Raw genomic sequence first — 21837 nt, forward strand, 5'->3', positions numbered from 1 at the left:
ACAGTTTCTGTTGGGATTTTATTTTTTACATATTTTGTTCGTTCATATAACATTTTACCATTATCCGGAGTGTTGATAGGTCTACCCCGCAATTTACACATTTCCCTTCATTGTTATCTGGGCTCATTCTTCGAATATATAAATGTGCGACACTTCTACATGTACGACTGAAGTAATTTACACTTAGTTGTGGATTAAATTGTCTTAAAAATATTCATTTTGGAAAAATAAATTTCGATTTCTCAATTCAATAAATTAACTCTCGAATCCTTGTAAGCTTGTTTAATGTGGCAGTTTAATGTTCATAAATTTGTACAAAAAAAATTCAATCTTTCAGACGTTTCTCAGGATGCCTTATTTTCCCAAAATACAAATGTGAACTAGAGCAGAGCTCGTGGCAAAGCCACGAGTAGGTCTTCAATTGTTGCTGCGAGTTGAAAATGTATGTGATATGTTGTCAATAATTTATAATGACTAAACTTTCAGTTCTGCTTTTGTTATAAAAATGTGTTGTGATTGAAAGCCTGTATATAAAACGTGTTTTGAAAAAGAAAGAAAGAAAATGTTTTAGGAAAACTATCTGTCGAACACAGTTTATGTAATCGTTTCAAACATTCTTTAAAAAATGAGATGTTTAATGGCAAGTTAAATTTTCAGAGGGTAGCAAGCATTGTTACATGTACTCATGGTTCATGTGAGGAATTGTGTTTTTTGGGAGTTGATTTTAATCAACTCTCCTATGCAGTTACTCTAGCATACCGAAACTGAAACTGTGTTTGCACCTAAGCACAAATCATCGCCGCTGACAAGACTTAGTTCTTGAAAATAATGAAGCATTTTTTTTAAAGGAAACATATAGTCTCGTTCAACCATCGGCTGTCTCCTTACATCTCCGGCAAGTAGAGAGTCAGTCTATATTTAGAGGTCGCATCATCAAGCTATCAGGTGACCTGGTATCTCTTACTTGTCGGAGATTAACGGAGACAGCCAAGCATCTGGTTGAACGAGACTAGAGTTCATTATTGGTTGGATCCATACAATGTTTGAAATATTTGGAATACCAAAACATAGTTTGATGAAATCAATTCTATTTTAAAATATTACACAACATGATTCAGAAGAGGTTTTCTCGAAATTCTAGTCGGAAAAGTCAGAGAATTCATATTATAAAAAGGTGAATAATTCAAATGCAGATTATAAACTACTTGCCAAGCAAACTAGCATATCGTTGATTTTAAAATAAATAATATTCGATAAAATCAACTCTCGTCAGTACATCAGTACTTTGATTTTAAAACCGAACCCGCCTACAAAACACGTAACCTTTTCTCGAAGATAACTTCTTTATTTAAAAATATTTTTAATTTTTTGAAAACTATGTGCAAGTTTAGAATTGTTGCGTGATTACAAAATTTACAGACCCTGCAACGTACCACTACACCAAAAAACGTCGGCTTACGTGCGAGAAACGTTTCGTGTAAACCGTTTAGCGTTTCGTGTGATTGTGAAGCGTTTCGTGTAAACCGTTTAGCGTTTCGGGCAAAGCGTGTAAATCGTTTCGGGCAAAGCGTGCGAGAACCGCGTGAAACATTCATCAGATTTCATTCGGAACTCACTGACACTTCAATTCACTTTCGATTGATGAAAGGGAATATATCCAAGATATCTTCATTGAACAATTTTCACTCATAAAATTTCACAGGAACGAAAACAATTTTCTTACGGAGATTTATAATGGGAAATGTTTACATCTTTTCTCCATTCGGAAGTACTCGGGATACCTCGCGCAATTTTTAAACGTTATCATCCGGGCTTATTAATGGCTGATGCAAATGCAAAATCCCCGTAGACTTTCAATATTGGGATGTGTATTGAAACCTGAAGCGGTAGAGGGGGCGTTTCAACACATATAATCTGGACATTTTTCATATAAGTGGATGAACGTAGTTTGAGCACAAAGGTATTTACTATTATTGAAATATCAAGCAAAAAGTGGTGGAAGAAAAAACTCGGGACATAGTATATCTTATAAATTTATGAAACTTTGAAGTGTTTTGAAATTCTTTAACCAGGGAACAACGATGTCTATATATAGATCAGTAATAGGATAGGGTAATGTCAAACATCGAAGATTGTAGGAATATTTAAGAAACTGTTTTTATTACAAGTGTTACCGTTAATAATTAAATCAAAGTTTGCCGAATCTTCCTGGAATTAAACATAGGTTGTAAATTTACTTTGTATAAAAACTTTCTTCATGGTTACTCAGTGTGAAACATTCTTTACCTTAGACGTTTTACTTTTCCACTAAGCATCCGCCTTCGTTGCCTTTCCTTTACACTACATCTAAATTCATCATGTTCATAAGTGATTATTCGTTCGCAATTTAAAATATTTAATGTCCGTATTCTCGGACTCCATGCTAGGAAATTTAGTTGAATATAAGCTACGTCATTCTTATCCATGTGCATGTTGTCGACGGCGGGCGGCCAAAGAAATTTTCAGCTTTACAGTTATACAATATAGGATATACATGTAATTTTTACATACATACCTTAATTAATTTGTTTGCAAGTTTATAACTAATGATTATTCCTTTATCGGCACTACTTATAATTTACTCTCTCTCTCTCTCTCTCTCTCTCTCTCTCTTCTTTCTCTCATTCAAGTCACGAGCGGCAATGTCTTTACTCCGCCCAGCTACGATCTGATTGGACATAGGTCAGTGAAAACATTAGGTAGAAACATTTCTGGAGTAAACCCCTATTAAACGCTTCAATGTACTTTGCTGTAACTTAAACGATCATGTTTTGATAAGCATAATATTTTTTTTTTTATCTATTTACATCGATAACTCTTACTGAGACCATTCGACTGTGTACAAGCAGCACACTTAACCTCGGACATCGGGTGTCTCCTGCACCTGGCTGAACCTGTCAATCAACCTCTGTGTATTTGTTTTCATTGGATGGTCAAGCGTCTTTTTTTTTTATCAATAGCCAATGGAAAATTAATGACTTCAAGGTAATCGGAATCAGTATTTGATGAAGCATACAATTCAAATGACAAAAATTTTATTAATTATCTGAAAATTATTTAAACCATTGTTAATGGAAAACAAAGAGTCTTATAAGTAATTAACACACAGGGATTTGCCTACAATGTACACAGTCATGCAATTACTAGTAATTATTATGGGAATCTTTACGCATAGTACTTAATTCGAACAGACTATAATAAGCTATACACTATACGCCGTTACACATGTACGAAGCGCCGGTAATATATACGAATATTGAGTCAAAAATTTAAATCATTTTTATTTCTTGTTCTTTTCAATACAATGTGAAAGTACTTTCAGAAAAAATTCCGAAATACTAATCTCAACTTTCTTTTTTGTGTAATCATTTGAATTTTTTCTGGGTTCATGTATATATATATACAGAACATACTTTTTTACGCGCGAATGATACGACATAGGAAAAAAATAATCGGTTGTTCGTAGAACATTTTTATCTTACGAATGTGACTAATTTAATTTTAAATATTTTTCAACATTATCAATGTAAATAATATCAGGTGTATTTACAGTTTGTGTTTTTACATCGTAAACTCTGAAACCAATAAAAATACTAATGTTAGCAGAAAAATCAAATCCCTCCGAATACTGAAAAACCGATTTCAATTAGCAATCATACAGATTTTATTTTTGGTATTGACTATTGAGTTACGGTAACTTTTTTTCTGGATGATTTTTTTTATCTATTATTTTATGTAAAAGCACCATTCCAACAGTTACTCAATTATATAGCAATTGATGACCTGGGGCTATATATGTTCCGAGCTGTGTGTGCTGAAGCAACACAAGATTCTCGGTCGCATGTGGCGTTTGAATTTACACAGACTGACCGAATAAACAAACGGGTGGGAAAGTGAAACAAAATGTTACACATGAGAAGAAGCCACCAAAAATGATTTTCGATAGATCTTGATATCGTTTTGACAATTAAAAAAGTCCAGCGCGAGCTCCTGTCAGCGGGGCGGGAGGGGGCAGCAATGAGTTCGCTTCTACAAAGAAACGAACGACCATGTTGGAAAACTACAGGAAGTGATTAATATGTGACCGATAGAATCTAATCTAAAGTTGTTTAAAATTCATGTGAATTTTTTTTTATAAAAATCACCGAATGCCTCAATTGAGGACATTTTTTATCGTGCTAGCACCTACTGCAAACATGTTACATGGAACTTTGATTATAATTTGATTTTTAAACTACCTTGTATGCTATCTATAAATCAATGCTTAACTGTACAAGTTTAATGAATTTATCTTTTCATCTTAAACGAATATAATAGTTGAAAACATAATAAAATATAGTTGTGTCCGTGCAAAATATGAAACATGAACGCGCGATAAGGTACATGTAGAAGAACACGAACCGACCCCGGATTACTTGTCCACTCGCGCCGGTTCTCCTCAGCCATGTGCGAGGGATGATCATCATTTAAAAGTTTACTATTTGTGTGTGTGTGTGTGTGGGGGGGGGGGGTTGATTTAAAACATTATTTGTGCAGTTTCTAAAATATTTTACATAAACAAACAAACAATTAATTTATGTCTTACATGTACGATGTTTATGAATTGGAGTAATATCGCTCATTAATATTCATTTACACTCAAGTGTTCAATTGAATAAATACAAGATGGACAAACTTTTATAGGATTAAATAAAAACAGTTCATGTTTTTACGGCTATATTTACTCAAACACGTTCATATGCATGTAAGTGTGCGTCGCGGTGTGAGAATCTTATGTATTAAATACCCGCTTAATTACCGCTAGGTAGTGCAGCCGTGGCTGATCTCATCGGCCGTTGGCGAAGGATATATTACGTAAAGGTACATGTACAACGCACAGATAGGCACAGTTCAGAACCCAGGAAGATTTGAAAAGTTTGCAGTATAATGACCATACTCTATCAAATAGAAGTTATTTATTTTAAACTTAAAACCCACAATTGATCTGTGTCTATTATTGCTTTAGATTGAGAATGACATTGCTTTTATTAATTAACTGAACGATTTCTTAATTGACACCCGATCGTTTAATCCATAAAAAAATTATGTGTAATCAAAACGAAACCAATTATCGAGTTCGCGGCTAAATAAACTCATACATGTATATGAGAGAGCAATGTCAAAGCGTAAATTTTTGTATAAAGGAGTAACTATTGAAAACGTAAAATCATTTTGCTATTTGGGTATTGTTTTATCAAGAAGTGGAAAATTTAATAATGCTAAAAAGCATTTAGTAGAACAAGCGTCAAAGGCATTGTATGGTGTTTTACGTAAAATACGTTATTTTAGCCTACCAATTAATTGTCAGTTAGACCTATTTGACAAGGTTATTAACCCAATTTTACTTTACTCGTGCGAAGTGTGGGGTTACGAAAATTTAGATATTATTGAAAAGGTACATTTAAAATTTTTGAAATTTATTCTTAATCTTAAATCTAGTACTCCAAATTGTATGGTGTATAGAGAAACTGGAAGGTATCCATTGTCACTTTTTGTTAAAATTAAAATGATAATGTACTGGGCAAAAGTTTTGACAGCCCACAATTGTAAACTCACTAATGTAATCTATTGTTATTTTTATAGATGAAACAAAAATGGAACTTTTATACATCCATGGATACAATGTATACATGATATACTCAACTCGTGCGGGTTGTCATATATATGGGAAAATCAAACAATATGTAGTTATAACTGGCTTAAGTCAATAGTTAAAGAAATATTACAAAATCAATTTGTACAAGATTGGAGACGTATTGTAGATAACTCACCAAAATGTATTAATTATAGAATTTTTAAAACAAATCTCAATTTAGAAAAGTACTTGTTGATTTTACCTACAGATCTACGGATCACGTTTACAAAATTACGAACATGTAATCATCGATTCCCCATTGAAACAGGTAGATGGCATTATATTGAAAAACATTTAAGAAAATGTACAATGTGTGATTCTAATAGATTGGGGATGAATTTCATTATATTTTAGAATGTACATATTTTGTAAACGACAGAAAAATGTTTTTACCCAAGAGATATTATGAAAACCCAAATATTATAAAATTTAACGACCTCATGAATACTTTTAATGTAGAAAAACTTAAAAACTTGTCAATATTTGTTAAGAAAATTTTCAAAGTCTGTTCTTCCAGAAACCAACTTTAACAACCTATTGTATTGTGATTTTAACCTTTTTTTGTCATTATTACTTCTACTGTACATGTGATCCTTGACTGTATTCGTGTACATTTGTATATACTGATTTTGAACCTCAAATACCAGTGAACTGGTCTTGAGCGAATAAAGAATTGAGAGACACAGCTCTCGTGTATTAGATAACCGCTGACCGCTACAGCCGCGAGCATGGTGACCGAATTTCTCGGCCGCGGGCGAAGGAGAGCTTACGTAATGGTACACACACACACAGCTCTGATTCAAGGTAGATTTTAAATGCATAGAGTTAATAAATAAAATGTAATGCATAGAGTTTTTAATGCCATATTTTGTGGTTAAATAGAAAAGAAAAAGAATGTTTTGTTTTCCAATTGCCGTTTTTAATGATTGTGCCCTATAAGAACTTAACAACAATGACTTAAACTCCTAAAAGAAGCATGTACTAAAAAAAAAAATTCTTATAAATTAATGCCTCCTGTATAAACCAGCATACTTTCTGCTGCAACTTTATGCCAGTTGTACGCACAAAGACTTTCGTTAACTTGTCAAATGAAAACAGGTACATGTCAACATGTAAAGCTTTTTACACTCATACTGCACAAATCACTTACAAAATAATATTGTTACGACCTTTATGAGATCCCAACAAACAACTTTTCCAGCGACATCCATATCAAAATCCTAACCGTTTTTGAGTTATTACGCAAAAACTTTTAGGGGCTATTGACCCTTAATTTAAGGGGCCAGCCCTTTTGTATTGGTGTCAAATGATAGACCTTGATATTCTGCACAACTTTTATTGTACATGTCTTAACAAAATATTTTTCTTTAAAAAGATATAAAGGAAAATATGTCTAAATTTTTGCACTTTTTGGAATCCTGTTTTTTGACCCCCTACCTTTTCCTAAATAGGGAACGTAATCCAAGAACAAAAACCGATGTATACAACTTCAATGTCTTTGTTATTCAAATTCGTTGGAATCCCATTCCCTGCTATCTTAGTCTCGGAGCCTTTGTCTGGAAACCAAAGGCCCTAAAAAAATTTAAAAGGGGAATAACTCGTTAACGGAAAGGGAATTCTAACTTTTATGAATTGAAGAAAAAAAAATTAAGAATAATCTTAACCCGCACAATAATAGAAAGGTCTACCGTTGGAAGCGGAAGACCTTAAATAGCTTTGTGAATGCTTAGAAAACATACATGTATTTAAATAATTGTAATTGTATGAGTATGTTACTAATGTGGTATTTGATCGTCCATCTTCATACTTCATTAACATGCGTGTCTAAAAATAATGAATATTAAATTTTCTCAAATTCTCAAATCACCCACTCTAAATATCAGTGAGCGATGAAAACCTTAAAAAGAATCAATATTTTTCGAAACAGAGTTTTAAACACTCAAAACATCAGTTATAAGATCAAAATCAAACTATATAACTCCAAGGTAAGGGCAAGAAAAGATACATGAGAATTTTTAAAACTAAAGGAAAAGAAACCGTTTTTACGTATACGCCTTTAAAACTATACTGCCAATGGTATGTACGAGACATAATATTTATTTTGTGTTCATTGATTTAAAATTGCATTTTAGCAACTGCCATTGCCCCCATTTATTAAAAACACTGTAGGAACGCTTTCCAAAAATAAATAATATACATTTTCACAATCACCAATATTTCTATCATTGATTTGGCAATATATTCCAATATAATCCACCGCATATAATTTACGGGATTAAATACAAGCAGAAGCTACAAAAAGTCCAATTGGATTTAGAAATAGTTTATAAAATTGAAAATGGATAATCATATAAACTGTGGGTTTCAAAATTCATGCACGGATCTAGCAGGGGGTCGGGGTGATCTTATTACATGTAACTTCACATTTAGTAAAGTTACTGAACATAGCCCTTGAATATCATCCTTCGGAGCCCCCTCTAAACACCCCTAATCTGGAGTAGCACAGGTTTACGCACTTGAAAAATACATTACGTATTGCAGGGCAGCGTTTTATATATGCTGATTCATATTGGTAAAAATGACAAACGCCAGTCACTGTGATTTTGTTAAGATTTTTGCGAAAGTACTTTTTGTAATCTACACGCATAGCTTAAGCATTTTAATATACCTTTCTGTTTTTAAAGTGCAACTTACAGAGATATTGCATTTCCTTAAATATTTTTTCCGAATGAAGCATATGGCAAAAAAAACCTTATTTGATTAATGCTCAAAGTAAAAAAAATTGAATGTTGACTTCTTTGTCCTAATATGACGTAGTTTTCATGCACACAATTTCAACCAGCAATGAAATTTGTTAAAAGTCTCAAAACTTTTACTCAAATTATTAAAGACCTGTCGGGAAAATCTTATCAATGAAGAAAAAATTATTAGTCATCTCTTTTAATCATGTGCAATTTATCAAAAACACTATTTGCTAAATGATACAAACTATTTTGTATGAACAGACCTTTCAAAGTAAAAGTGACAAAAAATGTCAACTGAAAAGTAGAACAGCCCTCTACAAGTACAACCGATATACTCACTAACATGTTTAAACGGACATTATACAAAAAATATAGAATCACAGGGGTTGTCACAATTCTTTATTGAATTTGTTTATTGATTTAATGCGTAAAAATTTGATTTAAGGTATGCATGGATATTATACAAACCTATATAAAACATATTCAGTTCATTTACATTCATAACATAAAGAGTTTAGGCTAAAACAAAATTGGACTTTTAGCAAAAGAAAAGAAATTCTGACTAAATTTTTCAAATGTTGTTTATTATAAAATTAAATCTGTTATATTTAATCTTAAAAATAATTGACACGATCTCAAATCTTGTTTCATTGAACTATTTTTGGCAATACTATAAAATTAAGAGGTAATTCAGATATATTTAATTTAATTTTGAAAATAATTGATATGATTTCAAAGCCTCATGTAAAAAGATGTAAAAGTCCACGTACTTAGGTTAGAGATAATAAGACTCAGCTTCGTAATTGTTATCTGACTCGAAAATAAATGTCAGTATGTCTAAAAGCGTGAAACCACAACCTATGTAATAAAAACAATAACTTTTTAAAAACTTTCATACTTCAACATAATATTCATTTGATACGATATGTTTACTAATGATATATAAATTATAAATAGGTGGATAGTTTAGTTAGTTAATTGATCAAAAGAAGTACAAGATAACACATTAGTTATTACAAGAAGCCTAATCATAAAGTATAGTATACTAGTACGTTTACACTAGCATAACTATGTACTGACATGTTTTAAACATCAGCATATTCATTGTCGTGTTTTACATTCAATATGTATATTCCTGGTCATTAAACATGCATTTGGAAAATATGAACACTATGATCACTTGTAATATTGAATTTTCTTTACTTTACATGTTTTCTTATCAGCCACAAAGAGATTGTCACTTGTGTCTACACATAGACCAAAAGGTTTCTCCAAATGGTAGTTGTCAATAAAACAGAGAAACTGACCGTCTCTATCGACAATGTGGATACAGTGGTTGTCAAGATCTGCTATCAGGATATGACTTTGGCTGTCTGTAGTGATGCCATATGGATCGAATGGTTTCTTTGTAGAAGAGGGAAGACCAGTGTTCGTAAATCGGAATTCCCCTGCCTGGTTGACCACCACTACTGCATGTGCTTCCCAATCAGACACACATATATCTAGATTCCAGTTTTCGCTGGTGTATTTAGTACAACTACCTGATGAATAGATAGCTTGTCCATTGTCATTGTACTGTATATCAAACCGGAATAACGCACAACTTTTGATGGTGTTTGCCAATCATCACTTTTCAAAACAACTAGGATATCACCGGAGGAGGTACTACAGACACCAAGAGGTTTCCACCCGAGTAGAGTGATCACTGTCTCTATTTCTTCACTCTTGACTATGTTCACACTGTAATCTCCGTAATCAGCATAAACTAGATCCCCACTTCTTGTCACTGTTATGTTCTCTGTCGAGTTCTTTGACTTGGTTTTGACTGACTTAAATAGTCCTCTTTGGAGGTTGTACAATTTCAAAATGTTGGTCTTACCCGAAATCCAGATGTCCTCGTCATTCAGACAGGACACATTTTCAGCATATCTATAATAGGTTTTTATCTCTTTGATGATCTGTGGCACAACAATAAGGGACCTCTCTGGTGTAGAGTGCTCAGTACTCGCAATATCCATTGTGTAGTTGTGTTCTTCTGTTTCGATAGGTAATTCTGATAGAGAGCCAAAGTGTTCGTATATTTGGTGCTTGTCAGTTTTTTTTAAGAGAAAAGCTTGGTAAAGTGATCGTAAGTTTAGGTGGCAATCTTCTGAGTTCTGGATTTGTAGGCAGATATAAGGCCCACGTCATCGGAATTTGCTAATTTTCTCAGATCTGCAATTGTCTGTGTGATATCAGACAGCATATGTTTGATGTCATTTTCATGCTTATTTAGGACAGTAAGATATTTGGAGTCCATTTCATCAAGATAAGATTTTAGTTTCTTGACAATCAGATCTATTTCCCTGTGCATTTCTTCTCCATGTCTGCTGATATCTGAGGCAATTTTCTGTAAAGATGTATTAAGGGTAGCTCTCTGAACCGGGATTTTTGATGCAATCTCTTGATATTTGGTAAAAATTAACTTCACTAATTTTTGTAAATCTTTCTGTAAAACTGACCTCTGTTTTTCCAGTATTTTCACTATGTAGACAAATGTATGACCATGATGTTTTGTGGAAGAAATGCACTGCGCACAGATTGGAATGTCGCATTGTTCACAGATATATTTTCACATATTTTTGAAGAATGATTTGGGCATTTAGTTGTAGATCCTCGCTTTTCAAACGGTACAATTTTGTGTTCTCGGAAAGCAAACTCGGAAAGATGTTCTCCAACACATGCTTTACACAGATGTAAGTGGTAAATGTCGCAGTACATAGGGGGAACAGGTGTCTCGCAGAGATCACACCGTAACACATCCTGGAGGCTGTGCTCAGGATCCATAGTCAGGTACCGTTTAGGTGATTTTTTTGAGAATTCTGCAAGAAACAGAAATCGTGAACTATCAAATAATGATTTTAGAACTTTCTACATAAAAAGCTAAAATAACTATGTAACAGCCAGTAAAATGAAAGTTGGACACAAATGTAGTTTAAAGTTCTCGATATTGACCTTTTTTGTAGATCAATTTTTTTATCTTAACGTGATATTAACTAAAACAAACCCGGTCGATTTTGTGATAAAAGATACAAAATTCTTACGTTTCATCTCTTTCAAACTAATTCATAAATCAGAAAGATGGCTGAAATCTCTCTACTGTTACATGGCGTCTGTCGTATCTAACGATACTATTACGTGTTCAAATTTAAACGCCAAATTAGGGGTGGATCATTGGGGCGTCCCACTTCTTCTTTTAAAAGGGCCAACTTTTCAATATGAGTAGATAAAGCATCCCACCTCTAATAATTTGTCCGATTTTCACATAAAAATAACTGTTATCTTAATGTAAAATGTTCGCCTTTATTCTACATCTCAATAAATTATTTTTTCTTCACTTAACCTACTCTATTTTGTAATTTTTTAATTCATTCAATGTGTTTTTTTTTTTTAAATATTTTGTTAGATTTTATTTTCCCCTTAATCAAGCGTGTTGATACCTTGCAATTGACATTCTGATCTTCATAATATATGTGCGGTCTCCGCAAATTTATAAATCTGCGACGATGCAACTGAAAGAATGATGACACTCTTTTGTGGATTGAACATCTTAGAAATATTTCTTGAAAAAGAATACAACTTTCTCTTATTTTAAAGTACTTTTGATTTCATTCAAGCTCTCTTGTGTCTGTTTATTGTTTATACCCCTAAATATTGAGGGGGCAGAATGTTTTTATTATTTCAGTGTCGTCATGTACGTGTCTATAATTACTTTAATTACAAAGTTTTTTGAAATGATAATTAAAGGACCATGTCAGCGCCGCAAAACACACCAGCTTATAACAAAAGGAACAACCATGCTTATTCTAAAAGTTGTAAAATACCTCAGTGTAAGGTACATGATTCAAAATATAAGTATGCATAATAAGGAATTAAATTTGTTAAAATGTTCTTTACATATCGTAGATAAATAATTAATTGTTATAATTGATTATCATATTGTAATTTGATGTTAATAAACATATTTGCAATTTTAAATAATAGTTGAAATATGTGAATCAGGTGAATGGTATTTTTTAATGGTTTTTAAATTATAATGGTCGATAATACTCCATACGGCGTCCCTCTACTCATGTAGCCCCAACTACTTCACTACTTAGCTTATGACATCACGTGGTGATGCCCTACCTGTCCATATTCTGGTGTAAACACTGGAGAACTAACAATTGTTTCCCTGCATAAATTAAACACTTTAAGCTTTATGAAACAAATATTTCTATAAAAATATTCATTTAGTCCGATATTATATGATTTTAAAATAACAACAATAAATTGATATTCAGTAGATAGGTATGTTTTACTCTATTTCTGAATAAATGCGTTTGTAATTCATAAAGAAAAAGACACGACTGAAATCTCCATGCCCTTTATCCATATTTTACCAGTATATAAACGAAACATTTACATATGAAAATATGCATTCATTTTAACTTAATAATTTTTTATATATGTTATAAAGATATTTATGAAAACATAAATATATAAAACATTAATTTTTATAAAAAATATTTGGTTTTATTATTATAAAGGTTTCCTCGTACGAAATACAATCATTTAGTTTGAAACAAAAATTATGTGAGCCCAATACTATCAAGTCCGTAGATTATTATTACTACTCACATTGAGAAGGTTGTTCCCTGCATTAAAAAAGTCTATAAAGTTTTTGCGAAAGTATTTTAGTAATCTACACACATAGCTTAAGCATTTTAATTGACCTTAAGTTTCTGTTCTCAAAGTGCAACTTACAGAGATATTGTATTACTTCCGAATCGAGCATATAGGAACAAATGATTAAAAATAAAGATAAAAAAAATTGAATGTTGACTTTTTTGTCCTAATACGACGTAGTTTTCATGCACAAAAAATTCAACCAGCAATGAAAGTAGTTAAAAGTCTCAAATTTTTACTCAAATTATTAAAGATTAAAAACTCTTATTAATGAAGAAAAAAATTTAAAATTATGGGTCATTTTTAAAATTTTGAATATCGCATAAAATAAACTATTTTTGTGCAAATCGTTAAAACGCTATTTGCTAAATGATCCAAAATATGTTGAATGTGCAGACCTTTTAAAGTACAGGTGACCAAAAATGTCTACCGAAAAGCAGAACAACCCTCTACATGTATAACCAATTTACCCATTGACATGTTTTAAGCAGACATTGTACCAAAAAATATAAAAACTCAGGGGTTGTCACAATTCTTGATTGAAACTGTTTATTGATGTAATGCGTGAAAATAAGATTTAAGGCATGCTTGAAAGTTAAACTCTTCACATTAAGAGTTTAGACTCAAAACAAAATTGGACTTTTAGCGAAAGAGAAGAAATGCTGATAAACTGGCAGTACTATAAAATAAACAAATAAATCAGTTATATTTAATCCTGAAAATAAATGATATGATATCAAAGCTTCATGTAAAAAAGAACATCGAAGTATATGTAATTAGTTTAGAAATAATTAGACTCAGCTTCGTTATTTTTACCTGACTCGAAAAAAATTGTCAGTCTGGCTAAAAGCATAAAACCACAACCTATGTAATAAAAACAATTCATAACCTTTTGAAACTTTCATATTTCAATATAATATTCATTTCATACGATATGTTTATAAGTGATATATAAATTATAAATGGGAAGATTCTTTAGTCAGTTAGATTTATTAATAGAAAAACATGATAACACATTAGTTATTACAACAAGCCTGATCATAAGGTTTAGTATACAAGTACGTTTACACTAGCATAATTATGTGCTGACATGTCTTAAACATAAACATAATCATTGTCGTTTTTTATATTCAATATGTATATTCTTGGTCATTAAACATGCGTTTGGAAAATATGAACACTATGATTACTTGTAATATTGAATTTTCTTTACTTTACATGTTTTCTGATCAGCCACAAAAAGATTGTCTTTAATATTCTACACATAGACCGAAAGGTTTCTCCAAATGGCAGTTGTCAATGAATCGTAGAAACTGGCCGTCTTTATCGATAATGTGGATACAGTTGTTGTTAAGATCTGCTATCAGGATGTGACTTTGGCTGTCTGTAGTGATGCCATTTGGATCGAATGGCTTCTTTGTAGAAGAGGGAAGACCAATGTACTTAAACCGGAATTTCCCTGCCTGGTTGACCACCACTACTGCAGAAGCTCCCGAATCAGACACACATATATCTAGGTTTTTGTTCTCACTGATGTACTTATCATTAATATAGTAACCCGATGAATAGAGAGCTTGTCCATTGTCATTGTACTGTATTCTCTGTTTCTCAATGGCGCCAGAATAACGCACAACTTTTGATTGTGTTTGCCGACAATTACTATCCATAACAACTAGGATATCACCAGAGGTAGTACTACAGACACCAAGAGGGTCCCACCCCTGTAGTGTGATCACTGTCTCGATTTCATTTTTCTTCACTGTGTTCACAGTGTTATCTCCGTTATCAGCATAAACTAAATCCCAATTTTTTGTCATTGTTATGTCCGCTGCACGGTTCCCTGACTTGGGCTGGATTGGATAGTAGCCCCCTCTGGATGTTGTACAGTCTCAGAATGTTGCCGTTACCCCGAATCCAGATGTCTTCATCACTCAGACACGACACATTTACAGCATATTCAAAATCGGTTTTTATCTCTGTGATTATCTGTGGCACATCAATGAGAGACCTCTCTTTGGGAGAGTTCTCATTACTTGGAGAATCCGTTGTGTACCCCTGTTCTTCTGTTTCGGTGGCTAAATCTGATAGAGAGCCAAAGTGTTCGTATATTTGGTGTTTGTCAATTTTCTGAGGAGAAAAGCTTGGTAAAGTAATAGTCAGTTTCGGTGGCAATCTTCTGAATTCCGCATTTCTGGATTTGTAGGCAGAGACAAGGCCCACGTCATCGGAATTTATATTTTTTTTCAGATCTTCAATTGTCTGTGTGATATCAGAAAGCATGCGTTTGATTTGATGTTCATATTTATATAAGGCAGCCAGATTATTTGAGTCCATTTCATCAAGATCAGTTTTTAGTTTCTTTATAATTACATCTATTTCCTTGCGCATTTCTCCTCCATGTTTGCTGATATCGGAGGCAATTTTCTGTGACGTTTTATTAAGATTAGCTTTTTGAACCGGAATGTTTGATGCAATCTCTTGATATTCGGGAAAAATTAACTTCTCTAATTCCTGTAAATCTTTCTGTAAAACAGATTTTTGTTTTTCCAGAATTTTCACTATGTAGACAAATGTATGACCTTGATGTTTTGTGGAAGAAGTGCACTGCACGCAAATTGGAATGTCGCATTGTTCACAGTAAAGTTCACATACCTAGGGGGAATGATTTGGGCATTTAGTGGTAGATCCCCGCTTTTCAATGCAAAGGGTACAATTTTGTGTTCTTTGGCAAACTCGGAAAGATGTTCTCCCACACATGCTTTACACAGATGTAAGTGGCAAATGTCGCAGTACATAGGAGGAACCGGTGTCTCACAGAGATCACACCGTAACACATCATGCAGGCTGTATTTGGGATCCATGGTCAAGTACCATAACAGGCATTTATTGAGAATTCTGCAAAACAGATATCATGAACTATAGAATTAGTGCTACCCAGAGGGTCTATGTTCAGGTACAGTAACGGGTATTTATCGAGAATTCTGCAAAAAAACCCAGAAATTATGAACTATCGAATTATGATTTCAGAACATTTTACACATAAAGGCTGATATAACTTGCAGCAAAAACCAGTAAAATGAAAGTAGGACGCATAAATAGTTTAGTTCTCGATTTTAACCTTTTTCCTCTGTTAACTTTTATCTTAACATGGTTTTTTTACTGATGGTAGGTTCGATTTTGTGATCAATTAATACACAAATCTTATGTTTCATCTCTTCCAGACCAATTCCCGAATCACAAACATGGCTGCAATCTTTCTACTGTTACATGACGACTGACGTATCTAACGATACTATCACGTGTTCAAATTTAAATGCCCAAGATATGGGTGGATCATAGGGGCGTCCCACTTCCTCTTTTAAAAGGGCTAACTTTACAATTAGTTAATTAAATTTTTGTTTAATTTATTATTAATGTCTACGTATGTTCTTCCAATTGCGTACATGTATTCTATACATGTGTCATAAAACTACCCTGCCACTTTGTTACCGCCTGCAGTGCCTGTTGCTGACCGTAGTTGCTAATTTTAGACCACCCGGCTTTGTTTATTTGCCTCGGGGGGTCCTTTGTTTATTGGGTTGGTCAGCAGCGCTAGTCTCGGGATACTGTGCGGTAATATTACGTAACCATGAGTTGTTAGTTCCATCGGGTCGCCTTGGCACTTTTTCTCTATTTAAAAGGGGTCCCGATGGATCTTGGCATGTTGGCATGGCACCAACCAATCAGAGGCCGTGAGGGAATTCTAAATTTGCGCCCACTTCCCTCTCTCTCTTCACTTTCTTAGAATTAGTCGAAGGGCAAGGCCACGCCATTTTCCTTAAAATTTTCTCTGTTTCCTGTGATAATTCAACTTGCGGCCCTTCGACTATAAGATTTTATTCATTGCTATTAGCATGATCGTTCACCATGGCAGAAGAACGTTTTGTAAGGCAGTATTTTGACATTCCGCAGTGGTACGTTTTCGCAGAACATGAAGTAAGCAGACTCAACGCCATTATTCGTGAGAACGTGCCTAGCCAGATTATTTCGTGCATCTTACTGGACTGCTCGGCTATGTGCAATTCGTGTATTTTTTGTGATCCAGAGATCAATGTCCCTATGACCTGTGGCGCTATATCGAGGCCGACAAGATCGTGTTAAATATACAAACTATTGACAGTGACGATGGCAGACCTATCCGCCGATATAGAGGAAGTCACGCAATGGGCGGCCTCCAAAAAACTTTCAGTAGACACTGTTAAAACACTTATAGCGTATGGATACGAGTCAATGGACGCCTTGGAGACTCTTACCCCAGAGGACATTTCGAAGGCGAAAATCCCCGTGGGCCAAATGAAACTTTTACTTAAGGCAGTCCGCAACACGTTTCGTGCCGAGGACGCACCATCTCCTGTGGCCGCACAACAAACACCGAACACCAGTGCCGACACCGCCGCCGCTACCTCGACCCCAAACGACCTCGCTACTGCGGTGAACTCGGAGACGTGTGACGACGCTTTCGTCCGCGTGGTGATGGACCAGATGAGGGCCAGCCAAGCAAACATCGCCAAGTCCGTCGTACCAGAGCCCCTACGGAACCAGGAGCTGCCTCCAGAAATTCAAGGTGGGTACTCTTGGCAAGATCCCCAAGTTCATTTAAAATCATTAAGTGCCAGCAGCAATTCTACATGTAGCAATCATTTAGATATTGTAGACTTTGTTAATGTTGGAGGGGCACATCAGTCTGAGAAAGTAATGTCTGATAATTCTGGTTTTCAAATCATTTGTCGTAGCGGACCCAACAAACCAAAATTAGAAAATTTAACCCTCTGTCATTGGTCAACTGCCAATTTGGCAATTTTGCACAAATTAGTTGAAGATGGGGTACTTCCCCAGGCGCAGATATTTGATTATTTGTCTCACACCTCACGTATTTACCGCCTGGTATCCTCACACGAATTGGTGTCTGTGTTCATGTACGATAGAGAGTATAGACGCTTGCAACATTTACATAAGTTTCGCTGGGGTACTAGTGTATCCCACTTAGCTGAGGAGTATCTGCGCCTAAGGAATCATGCCCCAGGTATATCTCAGACTGGTGTGGTCCCTCATAAAACTAAGGATCGCCTTAGGGGTACTAGCACAATGGCCTCCCACACAGCTCAGGGAAAAGAAATATGTCGACGTTTCAATTCAAAAAATGGATGTTTTATTAAAAAGTGTAAATTTGAGCATGTGTGTGGGATACCAGGGTGTAGTGCCCCCCATCCTATCTCCGGTCACTCAAAAAACTAATACACCCCAAGCCCACGATGAGGCTCAAATACAAAGCCTGGGAAGATGAATTAAAATATGATCCAGATAAAATTTTTTTGCTTTCTGGTATCAAATATGGGTTTGATATTATTGACCCAAATGCTGATCCTAGTCAGGCTAGTTGTAATAATCACCCTAGTGCTCAACCTAATAGCCCCCTTTATGCTAAGGCTACTGAACAAATAAATATAGAAATTCAAAATGGCAATTATATAGAAACACATGAGCCACCTGTGATAATTAGCCCCCTGGGTGTCATCCCAAAACCTGATGGGGGTGTAAGACTCATTCATGACTGCAGCCGACCTCAGGGTCTCTCTGTCAATGACTATGTTTCTAACAAAGACAAACATAAATATAGCTCTGTTGACTCAGCATCTAAGTTAGTACACAAGGGATATTACATGGCTAAGGTTGACCTTAAAAGCGCTTATCGCAGTGTTCCTATTAGTACAAAGAGCCAACTAGTTACGGGTATAAGATGGGAATTCCCTGACAAGACTAGGTATTTTTATGATTGTAAACTACCTTTTGGTTCAAGTTTAGCTCCCGGTATATTTCATCGCCTTTCCCAGGCTGTTGTTCGCATGATGTCTCGTCGGGGTTTCAATTGTATTGTTGCATATCTGGATGATTTTTTCATATGTGCACCCAGTAGAGAAGAATGTGCTTCTATTATGGGCACATTAATTAGACTTTTACGCAAACTTGGGTTTATGATAAATTGGAAAAAGGTCATAGATCCTACTCAATCTATCACATTCTTGGGTATTGAGATATCCTCAATTGACATGCAGTTATGTCTCCCAGGGGACAAACTAGGGCAAATTAAGGAAGAACTCGCAAAGTTCAAATCGCGCAAGCGTGCAAGCAAAAAGCAATTGCAATCCTTAATAGGGAAACTAAACTGGGCTTCATCAGTTGTCTATGGTGGGAGAGTATTCCTTCGCCGCTTGATAAATGCTATGAACTCCCTTAAACATAGTTCCCATAAACTTCGCATAAGTCAGCATATGTCCCAAGATTTGCATTGGTGGCACTCATTTATGGTTCACTTTAATGGTAAATCATTGCTCCTTGATAAGGTCCCTGTTACTGCAGTATATACAGATGCCTGCCCTGCAGGTGCTGGGGGCCACTGGGGGCACAGCTGGTTTTACCTTAACTGGGAAGTAGATTGCCCAGATGCGCTGAACTTGCATATAAATGAGCAAGAGGTTTTAGCTGTGGCCTTTGCTGCACATTATTGGGCACATCATTGGGCCAATAAACGCATTCTTATTTTTTCAGACAATGCAGTCACAGTTTCTGCCCTTAATAAGGGTACATCTCGCAATAATACAGTTATGCGGTTCTTGCGATATATGTTTTGGTTGTCAGCAAAGTATAACTTTCATATCACAGCTAGGCATATTAAGGGTACACATAATGATAGAGCTGACACAATCTCTAGGTTGCACGAGCGCTCATCATTCATAAGATTCTTAAGTAAATACCCCTCCCCTATGCCATTTTCCGAATTTCTACTACATATGTCACCAGCCTCACTGTCATTTCTTTTGTCTAGGCACCTCACCGGAATCTCAAACCCACTCTCTGGATTCTAGGGTTGTGCACCTGAGGACTAATGCCTATGCAGCTTCCACACGTCGTACTTACCTAACATATTTACACTCCTTTCTTAAGTTTTGCTCAGACAATAATATTGCACCTGTGCCAATTTCCTCGGCTAATCTTGGTAGATATATTGCTCATTTATCTCTAAAGTTGTCCTTTAGTTCATTACGGAATTACCTGTCAGTTGTTAGAATTCTGCATTTAGAAGCAGGAAAACCCAACCCCCTTGATTCCTTTTACATTTCAAGCATTTTAAAAGGGGCCCGGCGGGTGTTAGGGGAAGTCTCCAAACCCAAGTTACCTATTACAATTGACATACTTAAGCAAGTGTTTTCCTGCATTGACTTGTCTTCCCCGCATGACATTTGTTTTTGGGCAGCTTGTCTAGTAGCATTTTTCTCATTTTTTAGAAAGTCAAATCTTTTAGCCCCATCATGGGGTCACTTTGACCCTAACAAACACCTGTGTCGTTCCAATATCAAGTTCGGTGCTGATGGGGTTATCATTACTGTCCACTGGTCTAAAACCATTCAGTACAGTCAAAGATCCTTAGAAATTCCCCTACCCCTGATTCCTAATTCTCCATTCTGCCCGAGCACAGCCTTAATGCTGCTGTTTAAATCTACACCCTGCTCTATTCAATCAGTGCCAGCTTTTGTATTTAGGCAACAAACTGCTACCAAATTAATGACATATGATATTTTTGTTTCACGACTTAGATTTTTTTTGCACAAACTGGGTTACAACCCTAGTCGTTACTCTGCTCATAGCTTCAGGAGAGGTGGGGCATCCTTTGCCTTACAGTGTGGACTGCCTCCTGATTTAATTCAAACTCAAGGGGACTGGCGTAGTGATGTTTATAAAACCTACCTTGACCCCTCTCTCTCCTTCCGACAACAAGTAGCAACCACCTTAGGACAAGCAATAGGCAAAGTACTGTAGTTATTTTAACTGTGTAACTCTCATGTGTTGGTTATTACACAGTTTGGCTGTTTAGTTGCCTTATGTATATACATTTAGTTAAGATCCTCGCAATGTACATTAGGATGTATAATTAGATGTATTTGATCATGCTGCTGGCACCTTGCACTGTATATATGTTACCTTGTATTTTACTATATTTTGTGATATATCTTGCCAAGAGTACACCTTACATATATGTGTGTGTATTTCCGTTGTGAATGTCCTGCGATGGATGTCCACTTGGTGATCTGGTCAGACTTGCGATCAGCCCGCCGCCAACTCTTACACTGCTCGGACACTTTGCGTATACCATGCGCGCACATAGACTGTTGTTCCTCTGTCTAAGTGGCCAGATGATGTCCGTCCGGAAACTGTTCCTGTCATTTCCGTCCGTGTGTCCGACTTCCTAATTCCCTCCAATGGCAGTGACCCATCATCAGACTATCTTGTTATCATGTGCCAAGTACTTATTACAACAGTACAACACTTTGTTACTAAGTCATTACTTTTTGAATTCTAATGTTTAAGTTATTATTTATATACTACATATATCTACTCCCTACAGGCTTGGGTGATTGGAGTATGGTTTTATTTTACTCATTGGTTTTTAAAATGTAGTACACGTGAACTGTGTGATATTTTACTATGTGTACTAATTTATTACTCATTCAATAAAACCATGGATTTGATTTCACCCAAGCCTGATTTACTGGTTGTTTTTTACTGATGCTATTAAATGCAAAGTTGGCAGGGAGTCTCTGGCTTACATGAGTTTAAAGATTAATTAGTTAATTAAAT

General features: G+C 35.1%; 2 protein-coding genes and 1 pseudogene across 2 annotated transcripts; 2 read left to right on the plus strand and 1 right to left on the minus strand.

Annotated features, from left to right (window-relative positions):
• Nucleotides 1-9422: 9422 nt before the first annotated feature.
• LOC128162525 (uncharacterized) lies at nt 9423-16055 on the minus strand (annotated as a pseudogene).
• A 494-nt stretch (nt 16056-16549) lies between these two features.
• Nucleotides 16550-18931, plus strand: LOC128163677 (uncharacterized). Its single transcript, XM_052827305.1, has one exon. The coding sequence runs from the start codon at nt 17329-17331 to the stop codon at nt 18436-18438; it is 1110 nt and encodes a 369-aa protein (XP_052683265.1). The 5' UTR covers nt 16550-17328; the 3' UTR covers nt 18439-18931.
• On the plus strand, nt 18456-21348 carry LOC128162231 (uncharacterized). Its single transcript, XM_052825405.1, has 2 exons — nt 18456-18933; nt 19949-21348. Exons 1-2 carry the CDS (start codon nt 18456-18458, stop codon nt 21016-21018), a joined length of 1548 nt encoding a protein of 515 aa, XP_052681365.1. The 3' UTR covers nt 21019-21348.
• Nucleotides 21349-21837: the final 489 nt, after the last annotated feature.

The sequence above is a fragment of the Crassostrea angulata genome, chromosome 9 (genome assembly GCF_025612915.1).
Source record: "Crassostrea angulata isolate pt1a10 chromosome 9, ASM2561291v2, whole genome shotgun sequence".
NCBI lineage: Eukaryota > Metazoa > Mollusca > Bivalvia > Ostreida > Ostreidae > Magallana > Magallana angulata.

What these genes read in the sequence shown, in the direction of transcription:
- LOC128163677 (XM_052827305.1), top strand. Translation starts at nt 17,329, where the DNA reads ATGGCAGACCTATCCGCCGATATAGAGGAAGTCACGCAATGGGCGGCC.
- LOC128162231 (XM_052825405.1), top strand. Translation starts at nt 18,456, where the DNA reads ATGAGGCTCAAATACAAAGCCTGGGAAGATGAATTAAAATATGATCCA. An exon ending in AAAGAGCCAACTAGTTACGG is followed by an intron (nt 18,934 to 19,948) that starts GTATAAGATGGG and finishes AAGATTCTTAAG; the next exon opens with TAAATACCCCTCCCCTATGC.